Source organism: Corvus cornix, chromosome 17, assembly GCF_000738735.6.
Source record: "Corvus cornix cornix isolate S_Up_H32 chromosome 17, ASM73873v5, whole genome shotgun sequence".
NCBI lineage: Eukaryota > Metazoa > Chordata > Aves > Passeriformes > Corvidae > Corvus > Corvus cornix.
The window spans coordinates 9,915,879-9,937,873 of NC_046346.1; the positions used below are offsets into that span (position 1 = coordinate 9,915,879).

At 55.7% G+C, this 21,995-nt stretch overlaps 1 protein-coding gene across 1 annotated transcript in view; it reads left to right on the forward strand.

Moving 5' to 3' along the window:
- RGS3 (regulator of G protein signaling 3) overlaps positions 1 to 21,995 on the forward strand; it is a 59,729-nt gene that overhangs the window by 8,166 nt on the left and 29,568 nt on the right. The window contains exons 7-17 of the mRNA XM_039561956.1: positions 405 to 465; positions 1,725 to 1,815; positions 2,422 to 2,489; positions 3,962 to 4,171; positions 6,460 to 6,541; positions 7,214 to 7,319; positions 7,585 to 7,918; positions 8,318 to 8,357; positions 11,533 to 11,720; positions 13,512 to 13,595; positions 18,542 to 18,653. Coding sequence (XP_039417890.1) covers positions 405 to 465; positions 1,725 to 1,815; positions 2,422 to 2,489; positions 3,962 to 4,171; positions 6,460 to 6,541; positions 7,214 to 7,319; positions 7,585 to 7,918; positions 8,318 to 8,357; positions 11,533 to 11,720; positions 13,512 to 13,595; positions 18,542 to 18,653 — 1,376 coding nt within the window. The remainder of the gene's footprint in view (positions 1 to 404; positions 466 to 1,724; positions 1,816 to 2,421; positions 2,490 to 3,961; positions 4,172 to 6,459; positions 6,542 to 7,213; positions 7,320 to 7,584; positions 7,919 to 8,317; positions 8,358 to 11,532; positions 11,721 to 13,511; positions 13,596 to 18,541; positions 18,654 to 21,995) is intronic.

The window sequence follows — 21,995 nt, forward strand, 5'->3', positions numbered from 1 at the left end:
GCAGCCACTCGTGCCTGCACTGCTGGCCAAAGCCAGGTGGGGCTGGAGTGGGCTGGGACCTCCCCTCCCTCTGGGGACAGTGCAGCGAGGGGCACCAAGGGGTCTGGCACCTTGCAGGCTGTGCTGCCAGCCCAGGCAAGTGCCATCTGCCTCCTTGGCCAAGCTGCTGCCAGCACCAGGATGCACCAGGGTGCTTCAGCCCAGCTCCTCCTTGCCCTGCTGCAGCTGAGCTGTGTGGTTACACCGTGCCTGCTCACACCACGGGGCAGGGGCACATCCTGGGCACTGCCTGGCTCCCAGCATGGGCAGGGATGTTTGGGGGCTCCCTGGAAAGGGGTGCAAGGGGGGATGTGGTTCTTCAACGGGCGTGTGCTGACAGTCCCTGAACTCTGGTTGTCCTGCAGGCAGAGTGAACTGATCGGCTGCATGAGCTTTGGGGTGAAGTCCCTCCTGTCCCTGGACAAGGTACCTCTGTGTCCGGGTGTGGGGCTGGGGCCTGGCTCTCTGGGCTATCTGGCCCGGTGGGTGGATCAAAACAGGCTTTTCCCACCATGGGAGAAGGTTCCTAGGGAATTCCCTGCTCCCATTCCCAGTACGGATGGCCAGTGTGAGACTGGTGTTAGCGTGGTTGTTGGAGATGGGTGGGGAGGCTGTTAGAGGAGGGATCCTGGCACAGGGGATGTCACCCCTTCGGCAGGGGCACAGAGTGGACTGGGGGTGCACAGAGGTGTCCCCAGTACGTGCTGCCTGCCCAGTTTGCAGGAGGGGACACAGGACACGGTGCCAGCCTGGCATGGGTCACATCTGACACGTGGGTGAGGGGGTGTGATGGTGGGGACACATTCCTCCCAGGAGCCTGCCTGATTCCCAGCACCGTGCTGGTGGGCAGAGGGCAGACAACAGAGGTTTTTTGGCTGTTCCTGCAGGAATTCTGTGCCAGAATCCCTGTCCCTGCTGCGGGTTTGTCACAGTGCTGCTGCCCCAGCCTGGCTGCTGCTCGTTAGTACAGCTGGCTCTGCCTTCCTGGGGCAAGGCTCCCGTGGGAACAGCTCCCAGCCACCACCAAAGCATGGGAATGCTTCATCCCGGTGGCCTCTGGTGAGGGATTCTGTCCCTGGGCAGCAGAATATCTCGGCAAGCTGGAGGGGCTGCATGGAAATGTTAATACATCCCCTGAGCTCACAGAATCACAGAATATCCTGAGCTGGAATCAGGGATCATCAAGTCCAACTCCTGCACAAACAATCCCACCCTGTGCCTGAGAGCCTTGTCCAAATGCTCCTTGACTTTTTAAACTTCCACACCTGAGGTGGGGACATTTTCTTCATAGCAGGAGAATAAAAAGGAGCTGGTGGCCTGAGAGGTGGGTGAGAGGTGGCTTAAGCACAGCCTCCTCTGAAACATGGACAAGTGAGGTGCAGCTTTTTTAAAGCAGTGCAGTGCTCCTGGGACCTCAGCAAGGCTGAGATGAGGTGGCCCTGTCCCCCATCTGCTGCATGATGCTGCTGGATATCCCTGTAAAAACCTGGGATCTTCTTGCTTCACTGTTGCTCATTCCCTCTGTGCAGGAGGATGGAATTTCAGCTGCTGTTGAGAGAAGGGCTGTGGGCTCTGTGTGTGTCTGGGCACCTCTGTGTGCTGCTCCTGGGGCACCTCCCGCCCTGGCTGGGTGAAATGGGGCTGAGCATCTGCCCCTGCACCCACAGCTGCTTCCCTCCCCACAGGAGATCAGTGGCTGGTATTACCTGCTCGGGGAGGAGCTGGGCAGGACCAAGCACCTGAAGGTGGCCATGAGGAGGCTGAAGCAGAGCACAGGTGTGTCCCATCACAGGAATATCCCAGGGGGTGTTGGCAAGGCTTGGAAGAGGAATCATTCCTGTATCTGAGCGTGTGCTGGTGTGGAGCAGCCCCAGCCCCACTGCACCCCCACAGGCACTGCTTAGCCCTCTGGTGCCCAGTGGGCACTGGGATCCCAAAATCTTGTAGGGTGGGGATCCTGGCTGGTTCAGCAGCCCCTGCTCTCACCTTCAGCCGCACTTCTGGGGCTCTGTGGGGACCCTGACACTGCAGCCACGTCTCTTCCTCTTGCTTGGCCTTATCCTCGTGCTGCCTCCTGCCCCTCAGGAGCTCATTGGGGAGCTCTTGGGGCTCATTGCTGTGACCACGCTCTGTTTGCCCCTAGGGTGCTGGAGCTTTTTCTCCTGCCTTGGTCCTGCAGTGCTGCCAGGGTGTGGAGGAGCAGAGGCTGGCACGGGGCAGGGTGGGACAGCAGTGCCCGTCTCAGGTGTGCAGCCACCCCTGAGCTGGAGGGGATGTGCCCGTGACATGTGAAGGTCTCATCTGCAGTGTGGGATTGTCAGATGTGCTGTCACACTCATGGGGCCTTGTCCTTTATAAAAATTCTTTTTAAAATTGTTTCAGAGGTCAACCCAGGAAGTCAAAGTGCAGCCCAGGAGAGCCAGGACGCTGTGACCCTGCAGCAGCTGAAGGTGGGTGTGACAGGGCTGTGACCCACCAGCACTGGGAAGAGGTGAGGTCAGGTGCCTGCTTGGGGGGTTCCAGATGAGCCAAGGGACGGTGTGTTGGTGAGGGAGCTCTGTCACCTCTCTGTCACACCACAGCTGCCACAGGCAATTTGTTACCCCAATCAGGCCCCAGCTGGTGGAGGGTGTGATTTGGGTGCTAACCCCCATTGCCTCAGGGACCTCCTGTTTTTCCAGTGTATTCCCACTGGAGACAAAGCACCAGCACTGCCTGGGATGGGGGGGGGCTGGGGCTGGTCGGCTTCTGCCCCACGGCATCGGCTCCTGCCCGGCCCCGTGGCTCCTTGGACACGTGTGCCCCTCTCCTCCTCCCAGGACCGCGTGCTCTGGGGAGGGAAAGGCCCATGGTGGAGCCTGGGTGATTTATAGGAGAGGCAAGGATGGGAAATGGGAACACAAACACATGGTTCGCATCGGAAACGGGGCTCGGGCGGCCCCGTGATTTATCTGTGCCGAATTCCGCCCTGTGCTTCCCTCAGCTGCATTTGCAGTTATTTGTTTTACAGCGCAGGGCTGAGCAAGACAAACAAAGCCAGCGCCCCTCTCCTCCCTTCCTCTCCGGCAGTCGCCACCGACTTGAAAGGTGGTGGCTGGGAAGGAAGGCTGCTCCTCGCTCCAGCTCCAGCCTGGCAGCGCGGCCGCCCGGGACAATGCTGCGATGGCTCTGCCGCTGCCAGCTCCCCTGGGAGCACTGAGGCTCCTCAGCTCCCTCCCTGGCCTCCCTGGCCCTGCCACCCCAGCTGCTCTGCAAGACAACCTGGATTTTGGGTTCCCTGCAGCCTTCCCTCCTTTTCCATCCCCATGTAGGAGTGTGGAAGGTGTTTTCTCCTCTGGTGGAGCCCCATCTCCAAGGAGTTGTGCCCAACTCTGGCAGTGGGGCAGCTGAGCCCTGCTGTGTGCCCTGCTGCTGGCTGTGCTCAGAGTTCCTCTTGGCCTATAATTCCCAAATCCCACCATGGATGCAGCTCAGTTGACCTCAGTGCTTCCCGCTCGGTGACTTTACGAGCACAAAGCACGGGGACGTGCGTATCCTCTGGGTCCGTGCTTTCAAAAACAAACTCTGCTTTTTCTTTTTTTTTTTTTTTTTTTGCTTCCATAAACCCAAACCTCCGATTTTTTATGAGCTTGGAGTCATGTCTTTCATGGAGCGAGGCTCTCACAGCCGGTGCCTGTGAAACGCTGCTCAAACATCCTCCAAGTGTTTGTGAGAACGTCGCAATAACAAAGTGCTCCGTGCGCCTGAAGAATGCCACGGGAACAAAAGCCACATCAACAGAGCGGGGACTAGGGAATACTAAAGAGTTGACAGGAATTTTAATATAAAACTCTCTCCCTTCCTCGTCAGTGAGGGTTTTCAGGAAGCCTCTGGCTTATCGTAAAGCGGCATACAGCGCTCGCAGGGGCCGGGGAGGTGAAAGGTGGCTTCCTGCCATTCTTCTCGGGAGCTGGGTTCCCATGGGCGGTCATGCCAGTTTGACTGGGGCTCCTTCCACGCTCGTGCGCTGCGAGGAGTTCGGGATCACGGCGGCTCCGGGGAGCTGCGGGGTTTTCATGGGCTCGCGGCGATTCCAGCCATGAACCGCTTCAATGGACTCTGCAAGGTGTGCTCGGAGCGGAGGTACAGGCAGGTCTGTATCCCCCCTGCCATAAATCCCCGTGCCAGCATGTGGCTGTGAGCCTTGGATAGATTTCGGAGTGTCTGGGAGGTCTCTTGCCGTGGCTGGGCTCTGTGGGTGTTGGTGGTGAGGCATCGACTTGATACCGTTATAATTTGTAAACTGTGGTGAGAACATGAGGAAAGCATCTTCACGTGGGTGCCTGTGGCTGGTCTCTGCCTGTTGCTGCAGTGGAGAAATGGGCAGAGAGGGGTGCTTTTTAAATAGATATCAATTATTCAAATATATAAATATATTTGAATATAAAGTTCATATTTACTGTGCAACTTGCAGGCAGCATGCTGACGGTAACAGCATTAAGCTGCAAGGTGCTGTCTTAATTTCCCCCTTATTAGAGAAGAAGCAGGCACAGCAGGCTGCTACTGCCTCTTTTAAAATTATTTTAAATTATTTTAAATTACTTTAAATTTTTGAATGATTTTAGTGGTTTTGGGAGCCAACAGCACTTGTTTCCTGAGGAGTAGCTTGTGCTGGTTCCAGTTCTCCCAGTGTGTGATGCCAGGTGCTGCTTTTCCATGGGCAGGTTCCAGTCTCCTGCAAAGAAATATTTCCTTTTTCAAAGAAATATTTCCTTTTTCAAAGAAATATTCCCTCCGTGGTCTGGATTGGGACTCCCAGCTCAGGGTCAGCCTCTCCCTGTGCTCATCTTTTGGGTTATTCCAAAGCTGCTGTGGGGAACAGCAAATACTGGGAATTACAAAAGCAGCAGAATTCCAAACCTGACGGCCCCCTTCTTGCCAGGGCCGTGGTGACCATCTCGTGCAGGAAAGCTGCTCTGCCTCGGCTGAATAACAACTGACTCTGGTTTGTCTCTGAGACCTCCTCAAGTCTTTATTTTGAAAATTTCCTCTGCATTTTTTGGCAAAGTTTGGGTACAGCAAACCTCCCCACCCACCTCCCAGCTCAAGCTCACAGTTCTTTAGTGCTGTGCATAGCAGCAAAAATGGGCAAAAAATGGGCAAAAAATGGGCCATCACTGCCTGTGATGGCCATGGTGGTGGGGGGTGAGGAGCATCAGCAGGGAGAATCTGCTCTTCAGGTGGGGGACAAGCCAGCCAGCTCAGGGAGGAGTGGGAGATCAGGCACAGGGGAAACCTTGGGCTGGGAAGTGCCCATGGAGTCTCCGTGGTGGGAGAGACGCTGGGCTGGCTCCTGAGGTGCCAGTGGTTGGTATTGGAGGTGGAATCATAGGATATGGAATATCCTGAGCTGGAAGGGACCACGGAGTCCAGCTCCGGGTTGGACCGAGCTGCAAGGTTCATTCATGCAGAGCCACCTCTTTGAGAATCCAGGGAACTCCAGAAAGAAAAATACTCAGTGTAGTGGGACTGGATCTGTGTTTTGATCCTGCCAGGGAAGCCAGTTTCTCTTTTGAAGCCTGATTTTATGCTGAGCAATCACACAGGGACAAGGTGCAGGGAAATGAAATCTCGCTGCCTTTACCCTCCCGTGGTAAAGGAGTGAGGAACCAGATCTCCTCCTTGGCAACTTCTGCTGAATTCCTCCTCTTCCTTCTGCCTGTTTGTTCTCAAAATAATACAGGTCAGACGTTGGATTTTTAATTTTCTTTTCTCTGTCAGTAAAACAAGCATCTTGACTAATGTCTTGGGGGCTAATCAGGTATTTACAGGATCTGTCACACTGAGCTGCTGCTGGAAGCCAACATCAAAAAATAAGCATCATTTTATTAATAAGCTCAATGCTCCTCGAATCAGGGGGAGAAATGAGCCCAAATCAACCCAGCATCCATCCTCTCCAAACTCAGTGAGGGAAAACATGCTCAGCTCAGGGAAGGGGGTGATGCACACAGATGTCTGGAGGATGGGAGCGTGCCGAGCTCGCAGCTCCCTCCGGAGCAGGGGAGTGCTGCTATTTCTGTATTCTCCAACAGGAAATGAAATGTTTAAGCGACTTGCTTAGCGAAGTCAGTGTCAGAGCCAGACTGCCAGGTTTTCCTTTCCAATGGCCTTTCCTTACACTTGGAAGAGCTGGGAGCAGAGTGTGTGCTAAACAAACGCTCCTTTTGTGGCTTTCCAGAGATCCTTGGCTCGATCTGGCACTGCCTTTTTGCACCCTTTCCACCCGTTATCTGTGGGGGTCACAGTGACAGCCCTTCCCCATCTCTAAATGCCATGTGCCAGCATTTCCAGAGGCTGTGGGGCAGGGTGGGAATGCAGGGGGATCATCACACACCGTGGCTGCTTTCCCACCTAACAGGCAGCTCCGGTGTCTCCCCGCAGATCACGATCCCTCGAGGCACTGATGGCTTTGGCTTCACAATTTGCTGCGACTCCCCAGTCCGTGTGCAGGCAGTGGACTCTGGTAAGAGACTGGATCCTTTTCACCCCTCTTGATTTGAATGAACTATTGCTCCTGTTTTGCTTCCCAGAGCTGGTTGTGATTCTGGAGCTCCCCTGCCTTGCAGGACTCTGGGTACCTCCAAGGAACTTCATTTAATGAATTCTCTGTTGCCTCTAACGGGGTCACAGGCCACTGGGTTAGCGCTGTGTCACTATTTTGGCAGTGTTTTGCGGTAATTTGCAGGGATTTTGTTCCCTTCCCTCTCCAACCTGAGACTGCCTGTCTGGTTGAGTGAGCTTCGGAAATCATTTGGGGGGGATGCAGGTCAGAGGGGAGCAGGATTGTGGGAATCCTCAGTTCCCTGAGTAGATCCTCCTGCTGTGGACCTGTGGGATGGACTGGTGTCCCCATTGTGCCCTGATGCTCCCCACTGCACCCCAGGAAGCACGGGAAGTTCGTGCAGTAGCTCTGAGGGAGCACTGATGGCTCCACCCTGGTGCTCTGTGTGTGTGAATGGGGAAGCTCCAGGCTGGCTGACCCCTCTTCGTTTTCAGGTGTGGGTGTCAGATGGGATTTGAGGGAGGGAATAGTGCAAGCTGTGGAGCTCTCTGGGCATCTCCAAGCTCCAGGGCTTTTCCTCCCCCTCCCACTCAGCCTCCTGCCTGGCAGGTGACTGGCATTTGTCCCTTGCAGGTGGCCCAGCAGAGAAGGCAGGTCTGCAGCAACTCGACACGGTGCTGCAGCTGAACGAGCAGCCTGTGGAGCACTGGAAATGTGTGGAGCTGGCACACGAAATCCGGTGAGGGTTCCCCCAAAACCCCAGGGTAGGGAGAGGAGGTTTGAGGGAGCCCAGGGCAGGGCGGTGGGGCCACTGAGTGACTGTGGGAAGGGGAAGGCTCTGAGGGCTTCAGGACACTGGGAAAGGGTTCCCTGGAGGAGAAGGAAGGATGCAGGAGCTGGGGAGCATGGGAGAGGGGCAGAGGCTTTGGAGGGAGGAAGGGCTGCGGGGCTCATGCCTGAACACGGGCGCTCCACCCCTGATTTCCCCATCCCATCTCTCCCAGGAACTGTCCCACGGAGATCATCCTGCTGGTGTGGAGGCTGGTGCCTCAGGTGAAGCCGGCCCACGAGGGCATGACCCGCAGGTCCTCCTGCAAATCCACCTACGACCTGCAGTCCCCTCCCAACAAGCGGGAGAAGAACGGCCCCGCGCAGGCGGAGCAGCGCCGCAGCTGCCACATCCTCTACGATGGCACCGAGGGGCTGGGGCTGCACACCTGGGACAGGTACACCGAGCTGGGCAAGCGGGGCCAGAACACCCTGCCGGCCCTGTCCCGGGTGCCCTCGGCTGCAGACCAGAACTACATCATCCTAGCTCCGCTGAACCCCGGCAGCCAGGTAGGGCTCAGGGGCTGCACGTGGCTCAGGGCTCTGTGCTGCAGCCTCTCCTGGCCCCTGCTTCAGCCTTATCCAGCCCTATCTCTAAATATTTGTGAGAGCGGTGCCAAGTTTACAAGCCACACCTCTGTCCCTCGGTGGAGCTTTCACAGTTTTGCTAAAATATTTCCCTGCTGCCTCCCCTCAGGGCTCGCCCTGGGGATATGGGGAGGATGTGGGGAGCGTTCCCACTGCACACACCACACTGAAAGTCATGGCTCTCATTTTCTGCTGCAAAAATGGTTTTTCTCCTCTCTGAAGTGCTTTGGCTTGGCTGGGTTTGGCATGTTAAGATTTCTAGTTGTTGTCACTGCACCTGAGGGCTGCTGCAGGTGACCGTGTCCCCTCTGTCCCCTACAGCTGCTGAGGCCCGTGTATCAAGAGGACAGCACTACTGTGGGTAAGTTGTCCCTGTGCTGGGAATGCTGCTCAGAGCACCCAGCTCTAAGCTGGTCTTCCTGGCACCCTCAAATCCTTGTCCTGAGCCCTGCAAAGTGCTCATGTTTTGAGGGCACCAGCAGCAACCTGGGGCTCTGCGTGGGATCATCTTCCCACCATGGCTCAGACCTAAAAGCAGAGGTGGAACTGGGTGAGCCTCGTGTGAGAAGGTCTGTGGGAGCTCACAGAGGGCTGCTGGGGACTTTCCATCAGGGGCAGGGTGAGAACATGAAGCGTGAAAGCTCTGAGCATCATAGCTCCCCACGTGTCGTGGGCCCGTCCATGACGTGTTTCCCTTCCCATCCATGAGGCCGTGCTGGGAGAGCTGATCCCCTGCTCTGAGGTTCCCTTCAGTGCTACAGCAGTGAGGGTGGCTGTGGCTCAGATCAGGGCCAGCAGCAGTGCACGTGGTTTTGCCAGATTTGGAGGATATTCAAGCCCTGGGCTGCCTAAAGTCTCTGGCAGTCTCTGGGCCAGCTCTCCCCAAAAAACCTTTGAAACATAAACTCATAAACCATACCTGTGACAGGTGTGCTGGGTTTTCCTGGAGCTCCCTGGGGATGGTTGGACTTGTGGGAGGAGTGGGCTGAGGTGGGCTGGGCACTGCAGGAATCCAGGTCCATGTGGAAATACTCCTTGTCTGCTCATGGATTTGGGAGTTTTGGGAGGCTGTGCTTGCACCCTGGCCTGTCTGGATGGCCTTAGCATGAGCTGTGTGTCCCCAGGAGAGCTGAGCTCTTGTAGGAGTGTGTATCCCTCAGCGTTCCCTCTCTGCTGAGGGTACAGCTGGAAAACTTGGTGCTGTCTCTGAGGTGGGGCAGTGTCCATGGAAAGCAAAGTGTGGGGCTGGCAGAGCCATGGGGGGAGTGCTGGGGAGCAGGAGGGAGCAGTGTGGGTGCCAGACCCCCGTGCCTCGGGTGCTCCCAGCCCTGGAGCTCTGCAGCCAGGAGAGTTTTCCACTCTCAGCTGCAGGGGATGTTTTGTTCCATGGATAATTGCAGCCCTTTCCTGCTGTTTGTGGATCCTGTGAAAAGATGAGCTGGGCCATGGGGACTTGTCCTTACAGTGGGGTGGGATTTGAAAGGCTTGGGCTTCTTCCCATAACAAATTCTGGGTTTTTCTGGATTTGTTTTTAATTATGTAATGTTAAGTTCAGAGGCAGGAAGGTATTGGTTAACGTGAGCAGGGATGAAGTGTGGCAGCACAGAGCTGCCCACCCAGTGACAGGAGCTGACATTTGGGTGTGTTTCTGTGCCTGGACTTGTGCAGGTGATTATTTCCTCTGATAAAACGAGGTGATTCAGGGATAAGAGCAAAAGCAAATCCTGAACAGCCCAGACAGATCTTATCTGCCCTGTGCTGAGCGGTCTCTTGTGCCCCGATGTTATCTGGCAGTGCAACCACGAAAAAGGGAAAAGGGAAAATGTCAGGATTAATGCACTTAGAGGTGGAAACAACCTCTTAGGTCACGAGGGTCCCCCCCAGCAAAGGCAGCTGCTACAGCAGCAGTAAACAGCAGGGCTGGCTTCCCAGCCCAGCGCTGGCTGGCTCTGCTGCCTTTATCTGGGAGTAAATGTGCTATTTCCTAATACTTAATGGAGTATGTAATGCTAGGCAGGTTTGTGTGTTTGCTTTGGACGAGACCTTATCTGCCCCAGGCCGTGGTCAGGAGGGTTTGGGCTCATTCCTGCCTGGGAAGGTTCTGGGCACCCGTTACAGCGCGAGGGTAAAAAGCTGCTGTGGTGGGAGCAGGAGCTCCGGGGGGGCTGCAGGGAGGGAAGGAGGGGGATGCTGGGGGTCCCCAGGGAGCTGCAGGAGGGATGCTCATTCCTTTTCCTGAGACATCCCTGTGGGGGAGAAGGAGAACGCTCCAGCTCCTCACCTGGATATGTTCAATCCCAGGGGAGAGCTCTGCCTGCAGCCCCGAGCTGGCTCAGTTCATCCGCTACAGGAGGAGGGAGGAAGGAAATATTTTGATTGTTCAGTGGGGTTTCTTTTGAAGAAGACAGGAATTTTTGGTTAGAGAGCCATTCAGCTCCTGTTGGAGCTGTTGCCTGTGAGTTTTAGGGCAGAGTACAGGTTGCTGGTGTCCAGCAGGACGTGGTCTGGGCTCTGTTGAGCAGCTGAGGTGGGAGTGTGCAGCTTCCTGTAATCCCTGCTTTGAGTGAGGATAATGCTCTGCAGGGAAGAGGGACAGACTGAAACCCAGTGAGGCTGCTCGGACCTTTTCCAGCCCCAGAATGTAATGCTGAAAAGCAGAGGATGATGTGGTGCCAGCCTCATGAACAATGAAGTCATCCTTTATAAATACCCCCAATGTCCGAATAGCCATCGCTGGCAGCAGCAGGGATTGATCCCAGCCACAAATGTGTTTATAACTTCTGCATCTTTCTCTGACACCTCCAATCTCAGTATCTCCTGAAAACTGGGATTAACCCACTGCCCTTTGTCATGACATTCCTGCACTTTGCTAACTTCCATGCCTGGAATCCAGAGCAGGCAGCACTTGTGTGGATAAAAATGTCCAAGTCCCTCTCCAGCTCTCCTGGAGCCCCTTTAGGCCCTGCCAGGGGCTCTGAGCTCTCCCTGGAGCCTTCTCCTCTCCAGGTGAACACTCCCAGCTCTCCCAGCCTGGCTCCAGAGGGGTTCCAGTCCTCAGAGCATCTCTGTGGCCTCCTCTGGACCTGCTCCATGTCCTTCCCGTGCTGGGACACAGCTCTGCAGGTGGAGACACACAAGGGCAGATCAGAGGGCAGAGCACCTGGTGGGATGTACTGGCCTGAAGCAGAGCTTGCTGTGGCCTCCCTGGGGTTCTTTTTGTCCCTTCCCAGCCATGTCTGTGCTGCTGGTGCCACCCACTGAGGTCCTCGGGTCACCGAGTGAGCAGCTCTGGAGCAAAACCAACCAGGGACAACTTGTTTCCCATTAGAAGAAAATGGAATCAGTGCTGTTATTCCATGAATCCCTGGGACTCCTGGATAGCTGAGAAATGCCTGTCCCTGCAGCTCTTGGCTCCAGTGGTTCCCCAGGATTTCCATTCCCTCCTCCAGCCTGGGAGAGCAGGACCGAGCTGGAGCGGGCAGAGCTGGAGCTCTCTCCTCATCCTGTGTTTCCTTCTGCCTCCTCTGTCCATCCAGGGAATGCCTGTAAAGGGAAATCCCACACGGGCTCTGGGAGGAAATCCAGGCTGATGAAAACTGTGCAGACCATGAAGAGCTACGGGAACTACCAGAACTGCACCATAGTGAGGCCCCACATCCCCCACTCCTACGGCACCTACGTGACCCTGGCTCCCAAAGTGCTGGTGTTCCCCATCTTCGTGCAGGTCAGTGCAGCTGGGAGGGGGCTGGGATGTGCTCAGTGCCCAGGCTGGGGCCAGGCAGCCACGCAGGGATCTCTTTCCCAGCAGTATCTCCCGTGAATTCATGGATCCCTGTCACCCTCAGCTCTCCTCTGGAGCTGGCTGTACTTGGCACAGTGCTGGCGGCTGTCTCAAAGGGAACTGTGTCCTGCCCAAGCAATTCTCTGTTGGATTTTTGTCTCCTTTTCAGCTTTCAAATCTGGCCCTCAGTGCTTGCTTGAGTTAGGAGAAGGTGTCCCAGCTTTTGGGCTTCAGAGCCAGCTTTGGAATTGCAGATCAGTGTGGTTCTTCTTGAGGTTCTTTGTGCAGTCGGTGTGCAAACAAAAGGGGTTTTAGTTTAGCAGGTGGTCACACTAAAATCTGGGCACCCTGTGCCAGGGCCTGCCCACCCTCCCAGGGAACAATTCCTTCCCAATATCCCATCCAGCCCTTTTCTCTGGCAGTGGGAAGCCATTCCCTGTGTCCTGTCCCTCCATGCCTTGTCCCCAGTCCCTCTGCAGCTCTCCTGGAGCCCCTTTAGACCCTGGCAGGGGCTCTGAGCTCTCCCTGGAGCTTTCTCCTCTCCAGGTGAGCACCCCCAGCTCTCCCAGCCTGGCTCCAGAGTAGAGGACAAGGACCCAGAGCAGTAATGGCTTGACAGGGAATGTTCTGCCTCCACAATTCCACGTTTTAAGAAAACAGCCCTGAATTTGGTGGTAGTAGCTCTAACTCCCTCTGTGTCCTTCATTTTGTCCTTCATATGGCCAGAACCCCACAAAATCTCATCCTCTCCATATGTTTTAGTACATTGCTGATGAATCCCTTCCTTTCTGAGCCTGTGGGCAACCCTTGGTCCTCCCCTGCCAGTGGCAGTGTCACCTCAGCTCAGACTGGTGACTTCCTCTGGGCTGAAACCATGGTCCTTGTTCCCTGTGGCTCCAGCCTGAGCCATGGGCTGCCTGGGGCCAGTATGGGCTGGGCTGGAGCCGGGGGCAGGTGTTTGGTCACCTCCCTCCTCCCTGATGGCACCTGGGTGGGTGACCACTCACCTTGTGCCCACCTGCCTGGGCTCTGCATGGGCGGCCTTTGGGAGGAACACAGCTGGCACTTTCTGCCTCCTTACTCCCAAAACTCATCTTGGATTGTGCCTGGGACTCTGCCACTTCAGGAGCTGGTTTTTCTCTTTGCACTGTCTCATCTGCAGGGCCCCCTGCAGGTCCCCTCTTGTTCCCACTGTGCTGCTCCCAAGGGCGGTCCCAGGCTGGAGGTGCAGGGTTTGTTCTGCCCTCAGGACACCTGAACCTGTCCCATTCTCCAGCACTGACTGGGGAGCTGGGTGTGGCACGGGAAGGGACAGGAATTCTTAAAAGTTGCAGTAGGAGTGATCCAAACCATCGGCTACAAATATTGGTGGCTGAGGGACGCAGGGACCTGACGTGCCAGCGCTGTGGTTGTGCTTCCTGCTGACAAACACCCGTAACCCCCCCCCGTGCAGAGCAGCCCCTGAGCAGAGGCAAGGGCTGGCTGTCTTTTCACAGCTGGGCTGACGTAGGTGTGAGTGCAAGGCTTTGTTTTCTGCTCTCACTGGACTGCGGACTTTGTGTCCCTCTGAGCACAGTGAGGGGTGGCTTCTCCCCGGGTGAGTTACAGCTCAAAGTGAAGACGGAGTGGGTTTGGTGGGTGGAAAGTTTATCTCACAAACCACGCTGCCACTGGAAGGTTTGACTGTCTCTTTTGTTTTCTTTTCTTTTTTTTTTTTGCTCTGTCCAAATGCAGCCCCTGGATCTTTGCAACCCAGCCCGGACTCTGCTGCTGTCAGAGGAGCTGCTCCTTCACGAGAGCAGGAACAGGACTACACAGGTAAAACTCTTCCTTGTTGTCTGAGCTCTCCAAATCTGCTCTTCTGCTGTCTTATACAGAGGATGGAATTATAGAATCACCATGGTTTGGGTTGAGAGGGATCTTAAAGCTCATCCAGTCCCACCCCCTGCCAGGGGCAGGGACACCTCCCACTGTCCCAGGCTGCTCCAAGCCCCAGTGTCCAGCCTGGCCTTGGGCACTGCCAGGGATCCAGGGGCAGCCCCAGCTGCTCTGGGCACCCTGTGCCAGGGCCTGCCCACCCTCCCAGGGAACAATTCCTTCCCAGTCTCCCATCCAGCCCTGCCCTCTGGCACTGGGAAGCCATTCCCTGGGTCCTGTCCCTCCATACTCTTTTCCTTGTCTCCAGCTCTCCTGGAGCCCCTTTAAGCCCTGGAGGGGACTTTGAGAAGGGACTGGAAGGGACACCTCATTACATTGAGAAGGGAAATGTTTTGTTGTGCAGTAATGATATTGATGTGATCCTTGGAAAGACTTGTAGTCAGTTTATTGTGGGATAAACTAAAGATCAAAGCTCTCCTGTGCTAGAAATCAGCTGTTGTTCCTGTTTCCTTTGGGCTCACAGAGAGGAAACTGTGGGTGGCAAACACACATCAGTGGCAGCCCAGCAGACTCAGGAGGAGGGGGTTTAAGGATATTTTGTGCCAGGTTAGAGAAGCATAGAATGACAGAATGGTTCAGACACCTCTGGAGGCCACCCAGTCCCGCCTCCCTGCTCAGGCAGGATTCCCTGGAGCAGTCACTGCCCCGGGGTTGTGTCCACATGGCTTTGCAGCATCTCTAGGGAAGGAGAATCCACAACCTAGAACTAGAACTAGACAGAGAACTTGCTACAGGTGTCCTCAGAATTTCAGTTCCTGAAACAGCTCACATGTCCTGTCCAAATTCCTCTCGTTCTTCTTACTTCTGCTTTTCTGCCATGTTGTTGGAAAGCTCCTAGAAGTCTGGGCGCTTTGGCACCCTGAGGATGTGACAACTTTACAGAGTTTGGATGTGTTGATCACATTTGCTGCTGGCTCCACTTGCATCCAACTGCAAAGTCTGCAAAGTCTGCAAAGCCTTGGAATTTGGGAGAGAGGCAAAGCCCACTCATGCACTGCTCTCCAGGGCCGTTTCCTTTGGGGCAGTTTCAGAGGATCTCACCACTGCACAGAGTAATTTGGGGCTGAATTCAGCTGGAGTGAGCAATGGGTCATCTTCACAGATCTCTAAAGGAAATTCTATTTCACTTGTTCCGGTTTCTGGGTGGCCAACAGTAGAAGCCCAGGGCCACTTCCCATCACTGGCCAGTACAAACCAGTACAGGGTTGTGCTAAGTGACTTATCTCTCTTTCTGGTTTTCATGGTGTAATTCATCCCTTGCTTTGACTTGAATTACTTGAGGTATTTTTCTGCCAAAAAGTACATGAAAACAAATCAAAATACATGAAAAACTCCATGACTGATTAGAGGAAAATGTCTCAGGGAAAGGACTCTGCTTATGATGCTCCTGGGATGAGTATGGAGCTGAGAGAAGATTTCCCAGGTGGAGCTGGTGCCAGGAAAGGGCAGGATGCTGGCCAGGAATGTGAGACAGCGTTTGGGAATGCTGGTGCCCTGGGGCTGTGGTGTCTGGGTGAGCTGGCACAGGGCAGGGCAGGAGGGGCTGAGTCAGTGGGGTGAGAACAGAGCTGTGGGGAAGGGAAACACCCCGTGGTGCTGAGCCCGTGCTGGCAGTGACAGTGGAGGCAGCAACACCAGGATGTCACCCGTGGCCCTTGGGAAGGGCTCTGAGTGTGTGGCACAGCCATGGAAGGCTTTGTGGAGCTTCAAGGAAGCCGTGCAGGTCTCTCTGGAATGCCAGGCTCCCGTTCTCCAGCCGAGCAGGGCTGTCTGCTGTGGTCCTGCTGGGCTGTGAGGGGAGAGAACCTCTGGAGCCAGCAAGACCTAACCAGCCTGGACACACCAGAGCTGCCCCTGGTGCAGGAGGGCTCCCACTCCTCTCTTTGGTGGACTTGAGTTCTTTCCCTCTCCAGCCTCCTCTGATGCTTGGACAGAGCCTGTCTTGTGTCCAGTCAGTCCCTTTTTCCTTGCTCCGTGTGGTTTTCCATTTTCCCACTGCTCTTCCCACCCAGCCCCTCTCAAGCTGGGCTCTCTGGTTTGCAGGACCAAGTGGCTTGAGAGAGGAGGGCCCAGGTGAATTTGCTGGAGCTGGAGGTCCTGCTCCTTTCTTTCCCAACCCTGCAGAATCATTTCCCTGTGGCCGTTCCCACATCAGGCACTGCATCCTTGTCCCTGAGCAAACTCTCCCATCTCCTGAAGGAGTCAACCTATCTCTCTGGAGGCTTGCCAGAGTCTGTCCTTTCCCTGACCTTACCTCTGGGGCAATCCTTATTCAGGCCTTAATCACATCCTGTCTAGACTTTGCTGCAATTCCCGCTTTTATGGTCTCCTGAAATCCCTCCAGCCCATGGAGTGCCAGAGGAGCCAGTGGGCGATGGCACACGAGGTGTCCAGCGTGGGCTTTGGCCTTGTCCATCCATCTCCAATGGACCTGGAGGCCTCCCAAAGCCCTGAGGTGTCTGCCCAGTGTGGACCACACTCGTCTCCTTCTCATCCCTCCATTCTGCCACCCTGGCAGGTCAGGATGGGCCTCCCTGGAGTCCTGAAACCTCATGGATGGGCATGGCCAGGTTTGTTCTCTTCTCTGTAGAGCAGGAGGCTTTCCCCTCTCTCTCTCTCTCTCTTCCCAAGTGCTGCACTCCAAATTCCCAGCACTGCTGGCCTGGAGAGGTTGCCAGCAGCCTGCTGTGGTGAGTGACTGAGTTTGGCCAACACAGTGGCTTGACCCAAAATCTACTCCTTGGCACAGGTGTTTCAAACTCACTTTCAGCTTTTTTTAGACACTTCAATCATGTAATTCTATTTCCAGGTTTCCCTATTGAAACCTGCATGGCATTGAAGTGATTTTCCTGCTGATCCCAGTCTTTTTCCTGCCCTTTAAATTTCTGCAGGTATCAGGTCTTCAGTTTCTTTCCTCCCTTTCCATGTGACCATTTGCTGATCATGCTTTTATCTCCTTCACTTTGGGTTGCTATTCCCCAAATCCCTTCAGCATCTCTTCTTTGGGGTTGAGGGAACTGAGGTGGCACCAGACACATCCCAGAAAAGCCACCTTTTGGCACAAGGTGGGCATGGGATGAAGGTTATAGTGCAGTTTGTACCTGGTTATTCCTTGTATTACCAACAAGATCAGAAGGAATGAAGAGGGTGGATGTGGGCGCTGGGCCAGCAGAGTGTTGAGAGCAGAGGAAGGGATTTTCCAAATAACACAGAGAAGACAGCCCCTCCCTGGTTTCATTGTCAGCTAAAGCTCCACCAGCAGCTTTGTACTTACTGAGAATCCCACAAAAAAGAACTTGCACTGCGAGGAGAAATCTTGTGGCAAGGGCTTGGTTTTGAATTTGGAGCCAGGTGCTGCTGCCCTGATGTGAGGCTCCCCAGCGTGTGATAACTGTTACCCAGCCTGTCCTCCTCAGGATGTGTCCATCAGCCCCTGGGCAGGGACACAAACTGTGCTGGCAGTGGGGACTCGGTCCCTGTGGGGGCAGAGGCACCTCTCGGTGCTCTCTCCCACCCCTCTGGGACTCTGGGTGTCTCATTTTGCTCCTTTTAGCGTTGCTAAAAGGCCACAAACCCTTCCTTGCTGTGGCTCAGTGTTGCAAAGCTTTCCCTTTGCTGTGGGAAGTTTTGGGGGGTACCTCAAGGGCCTCACGCTGAGCAAGTGAGGCCCCCACTGTGCCACTGTGCCAGGCACTGTGCCACTGCCACATCGCAGCTGTCCCTGGCATCTCTGGTGACCAGGGACAGAGGGAATGCCTGGAGCTGTGTCAGGAAGGGTCAGGCTGGAGAGCAGGGTAAGGAGATCAGGGAAAAGTTCTTCCTCCAGAGGGTGCTGGGCACTGCCCAGGCTCCCCAGGGAATGGGCACGGCCCCGAGGCTGCCAGAGCTCCAGGAGCGTTTGGACAGCGCTGCCAGGGATGCCCAGGGTGGGGCTGTTGGGGGGTCTGTGCAGGGCCAGGAGCTGGAATCGATGGTCCTGGTGGGTCCCTTCCAGCTCAGGATATTCTATTATTCCATGATTCTGTGATCTTTGAGGTTTTTTGTGTGCCCCAGCTCCTGGAGGGCAGGACGGGCTCACACCTCAGCTGCGGCACCAAGCTGCTCATCCCTGGCAGGCTTCTGGGTTCAGGATCTCCAGTGCAGTGGAGAAGCTCATTCTTATATTAAAGGTCTCATTAATCTGAACTGATTGGACTGGGGACCTCGGGCAAGACTTTTCCCCCCGGTCTGGAGTAGCTCAAAGCCCCTGGGACTCTTGAGGCACTGCTCGAGCCCAGCTCTGGGCAGACACTTGGGCTGCTGTTTCCCTTCCACCCCCGCTGTGGTTTGAGGTGTCGGGTTTGTTCCCTGCAGCTGCTCTTGTGGGTCCTGCTCTTGTAAAAACCACATTTTACTTTCTCACTGAGAAAAATGAGAAGCTCCTCCGTGAGGGTGCTCAGGGTGATTGGATTTGCTTTCAGGCTGCAACTTCTGCAGTGTGCTGGGATTAGTCGGCAACTTATTCCCTCCTCCTGCTCTGATTTGTAACCCCTGGAAGTGGGAAGTGACAGGAGGGAGCAGAGGGTGTGTTTGTGTGGCGTGGAACTGTCGGGCAGGTTTATCCCTCCTGTCGCAGGACTCCACAAGCCCCAGGAAGCGGCTGCCAGGTGAGGGGAGCCTCGTCCGAAGCTTGCTGGGTGCAGCAGCAGCAATCAGCCCCTGGGCAGGGCTCTCTGGGCTCCCTGTTGTGGCTGCTGCCTCTCCCCAGGGCAGAGGACATTCCCAGGACACTCTCAGTGCCAAGAGATGAATTCCTTACAGCTTCTCTGCTGCTCCTGTGCCTCCAGGTGACTCTCTTTGTCTACTCCGACCTGCTGCTCTTCACCAAGGAGGATGAGCCCGGGCGCTGCAACGTGTTGAGGAACCCTCTGTACCTGCAGAGTGTCAAGCTCCAGGAGGGTGAGTGTCTGCAGCAGCACTTGGAGGCATTTTGGGGCTTTTGTGGCTGCTAGCTGCCAAGGTTTGTGGCCAGCAGCAGGAGAGTATCCCGCTGTCCTGCTGCTTCCAGTGCCATCCAACCGGTGCTTCCAGGTCATCCTTCCCTCCTATCCCTGCGTTAACCAGGCCCTGGGAGCTCCATCTCCTGGGACACCTCAGGAGCTCTCAGGCCCTTTCCAGGCCTTTTTGGGTGCATGTCCCAGGATTTGGGCTGCCGTTCCCTGGGGTCTGTTCCCCTGGCTGGTGTCACGCTGTGACAGCAGGGACTGGCCGAGGCTGGGAAAGGGAACCAAAGGCTTGAGGTTTCCCCCGTGGTGCCTCGAGGGAGTTCAGAGATTGGCTCCAAGGGTGGCTGGCCAAGCTCTGATGACCTTTACTTGGCTGCTTGGCTTTGCTGCTTCTCTCTTCAGCCACCCACAGTTTCCCTGCTGCTCGCATCCTTCCCCCTGCTCACCCCTCTGGGGAGGAAAGAGCAAACCCTCAGAGCAGGGCTGGGGACCTTGCCCTCCCTCTCCACCTTGGCTGACACCTTTTATGCCTGGCTGAGGGCTCAGAGAGGGCTCCTAGGGCAGGGGGTGACTGGAAATGGGTTATTTCAGGTTGAAATGCTGAGGCTGTACAAAAGACTCCCTTTAGCTCCTCGGGGTCAAAAGAGGAACGAGCGAATTGCTCTACCACGTCCTATTTGCTATGGTGGAGCCCCGTCTTGGCCCTGGGCCCAGTTTCACCTTGTTCCTTGTGTGGTGTGGTTGCTTTTGGGGCATGGGCTTGATTTACGCACAGTTACCTGTCTGTGCCACAGCCCCTCCTCCAGCCCAGGCAGCTGCGCTGGGACCCCATGGGGAAAATCGGGATGAGACAGAAGGAAAAACTTTCCTGTCATGAGGTTGGTCAGATATTGAGCTGTCCAGAGAGGTTGTGGGATCTCCATCCCTGAAAGCATTCAGGCCTCAATGGGCACAGCCCTGATGCTGGGTGCTTTGGGCAGGGGATTGGACTCCAGAGCCCGCCAGAGAGGCCTCTTCACACTCAAATTACTCTGGAACTGCTGACTTTATACAGTCCTGTGGCCCTGACCAAAAGGAATGAATCCAGATCTGGGCTGCTTCTCCAAAAGGATCATTTTCTGGAGGAATTTTGCTGCTTCCCGTGACTTCTCCCAGCTGAGCCACGAGCTCTGTGGATGGACTGTGTCTCTCCATGTGCCCCACGTTCTGAGCCTCAGTGCTGGACACCACAGGCTGCCTGTCAGCTGTTATTTCCCATTTCCAGCAATGTTTCTGCTTCCAGATGAATTCCCTGACCTATTTGGTGGGAGCAGAAACACAAGTGAGGGAGATGGGGCACGACAGCCACGAGCCATTGAGAAAAGCCATTGAAGCCTCCCTGGGCTTTGTCGAGTGTGTTCTCAGCACTGCTTATTTCTAAGAAAGGGACAAAAGAAATTGTTCCTTGTTCAAATGCCCCTGGCTGCTCCCAAAAGCTGGGGAAATAGCTCTGCTCCTGTTCACCTGCTTGGAGAAATCAGCTCCCCTGGTGCTGCTGCTGGCTCTGCACCCCGAGGTCTGTTTGCAGCTCGGCACAGGACTGTGCCTCCTCACCTCAGGCACGGCGGGTTTCTGAGCAGTTTTCTGCCACTTATTTCCTTGTTGCCGTAATAACTTGGCTGGATCACATCTGGAATAGCTTCCCAAGGCCCTCCAAAGGGGATGGAGTCCCTACAGCACCGATCCACCCCCCGTACGCTGACAATCCAGCACAGCTGGTGCCCGGGCAGCTCAAACCCTCCTGCTTCGGGCAGGGCTCCTTCACAGGCGGGTGGAGAGAGTGAGGAGATGTCTGTCCCTTTTGGCAGGGCTTTGCTGCCGCTCTCCTGAATGACTGAATGGCACATGAATAGGAACAGGCGTGTGGCTGCCTCCAACAATTGAGACATCTCCGGTGCGCTCAGGACCATTGTGCTGTTTCCTGTTCCTGCCTCTCGCCGCTCTGTGCGAAAGCAAATCAGTCTGATCTGCCTCACAATGCTCTGTCTTCCTGCTTTACAAGCCCGGCACGGCTGATGAGCACCACGCCAGCCCAGGTTCCCAGTGACACAGGACTGGCTTCCTCACCAGACACTGTGGGAATTTCCACGCGCCGGGATCCTGGCTCCCCCCTGGGTGGGTGAGCTCAGCTTTGGGACAGAGAGGAGCATTCCTTTATCCCCACGCTGGAGCGCCATCCCCAGCTGGGATCCTGCAAATGAGGGCTTCTCGTGTGCTGCTCACTGGCCTTAATCCCCCCCAACCTGCAGTGTCGGGCAGCTCCAAGGGAGTCAAGGGCCGAGAGTGGGATTTGTGGGCCTTCTGTCCTTCCTTGGGATGCTGGGGAGCACCCAGGGCTTGCACCCTGCCACATTCCCCCAGGGATGCGTGCTGCAGTGGGACAAGCTTGTCCCCTCCTGGCAGCCAGGTTTGGATGTGCTCAGCAGCCTCCCTCCCTTCCCACGCATCCAGGGCTGCTGGACGTGGTCCCAGCCTCGCTGAGCAGATCTGAGGCTCTGGGGGGTCAGGGTGCCTGCCCTCACCAGGGCATTGCCACAGCCTTTGGGCTGTGCAAAGGAGCAGGACCAGCTTCCCCTTTTCCCATCTTTTTGACCCAACACCAGGCACGCAGCCCCCAGATCCTGTGGGCAGTGGGTGCTTTCCATGGGCTGCACGGGGCAGTGGCAGAGCAGGGCGGTGCTGGGAGTGCTGCTGTGCTGGGTGAGGCAGTGTGGGTGTGCAGGACGGGGCTCAGCTGCAGAGGGGACATGTCCCCACAGAGATCCCACTGTGCTTCGTGCCCAGCCTGGCACAGGGACAGTTCACGTTCCTCTGGAAGCCAAGCCAGTCCCCACCACAGCACATCCGGAAGAGAAGGAAATATCTCCGAGTGAGTTTTTTCCTCCTGCTTATTTCCTTTCAGCTTTTCCCCAAGTTTGACTGAGAGAATGTGCTGTGCTGTTGTCACGAGAGATGTGAGGAGCAGAGCTGGGGATCATCCCCCACATCTGCCACCTCTCCAGTGCCAGGTTGTGCCTCTCCCGTGTTTTTCCTGGGCTCTGGGGCACATCAGGCTCTGCTGTTCCACCCTGATCCTCCAGAGACTTGAAAAAGTGGAATGAATCCTGGCAAACCTGGTTTGTGGTGAAATCTGCACCCAGGTCTGCCCTCCCTGGCTCTGCCATCACCTTCCAGCCTCCCCTGTGCCTCACCAGGGATGGGCCCTGGCTTCAGCCCAGCTGCTGGCATGGGCAGCCAGTTTATTGCTAAAGTTGTC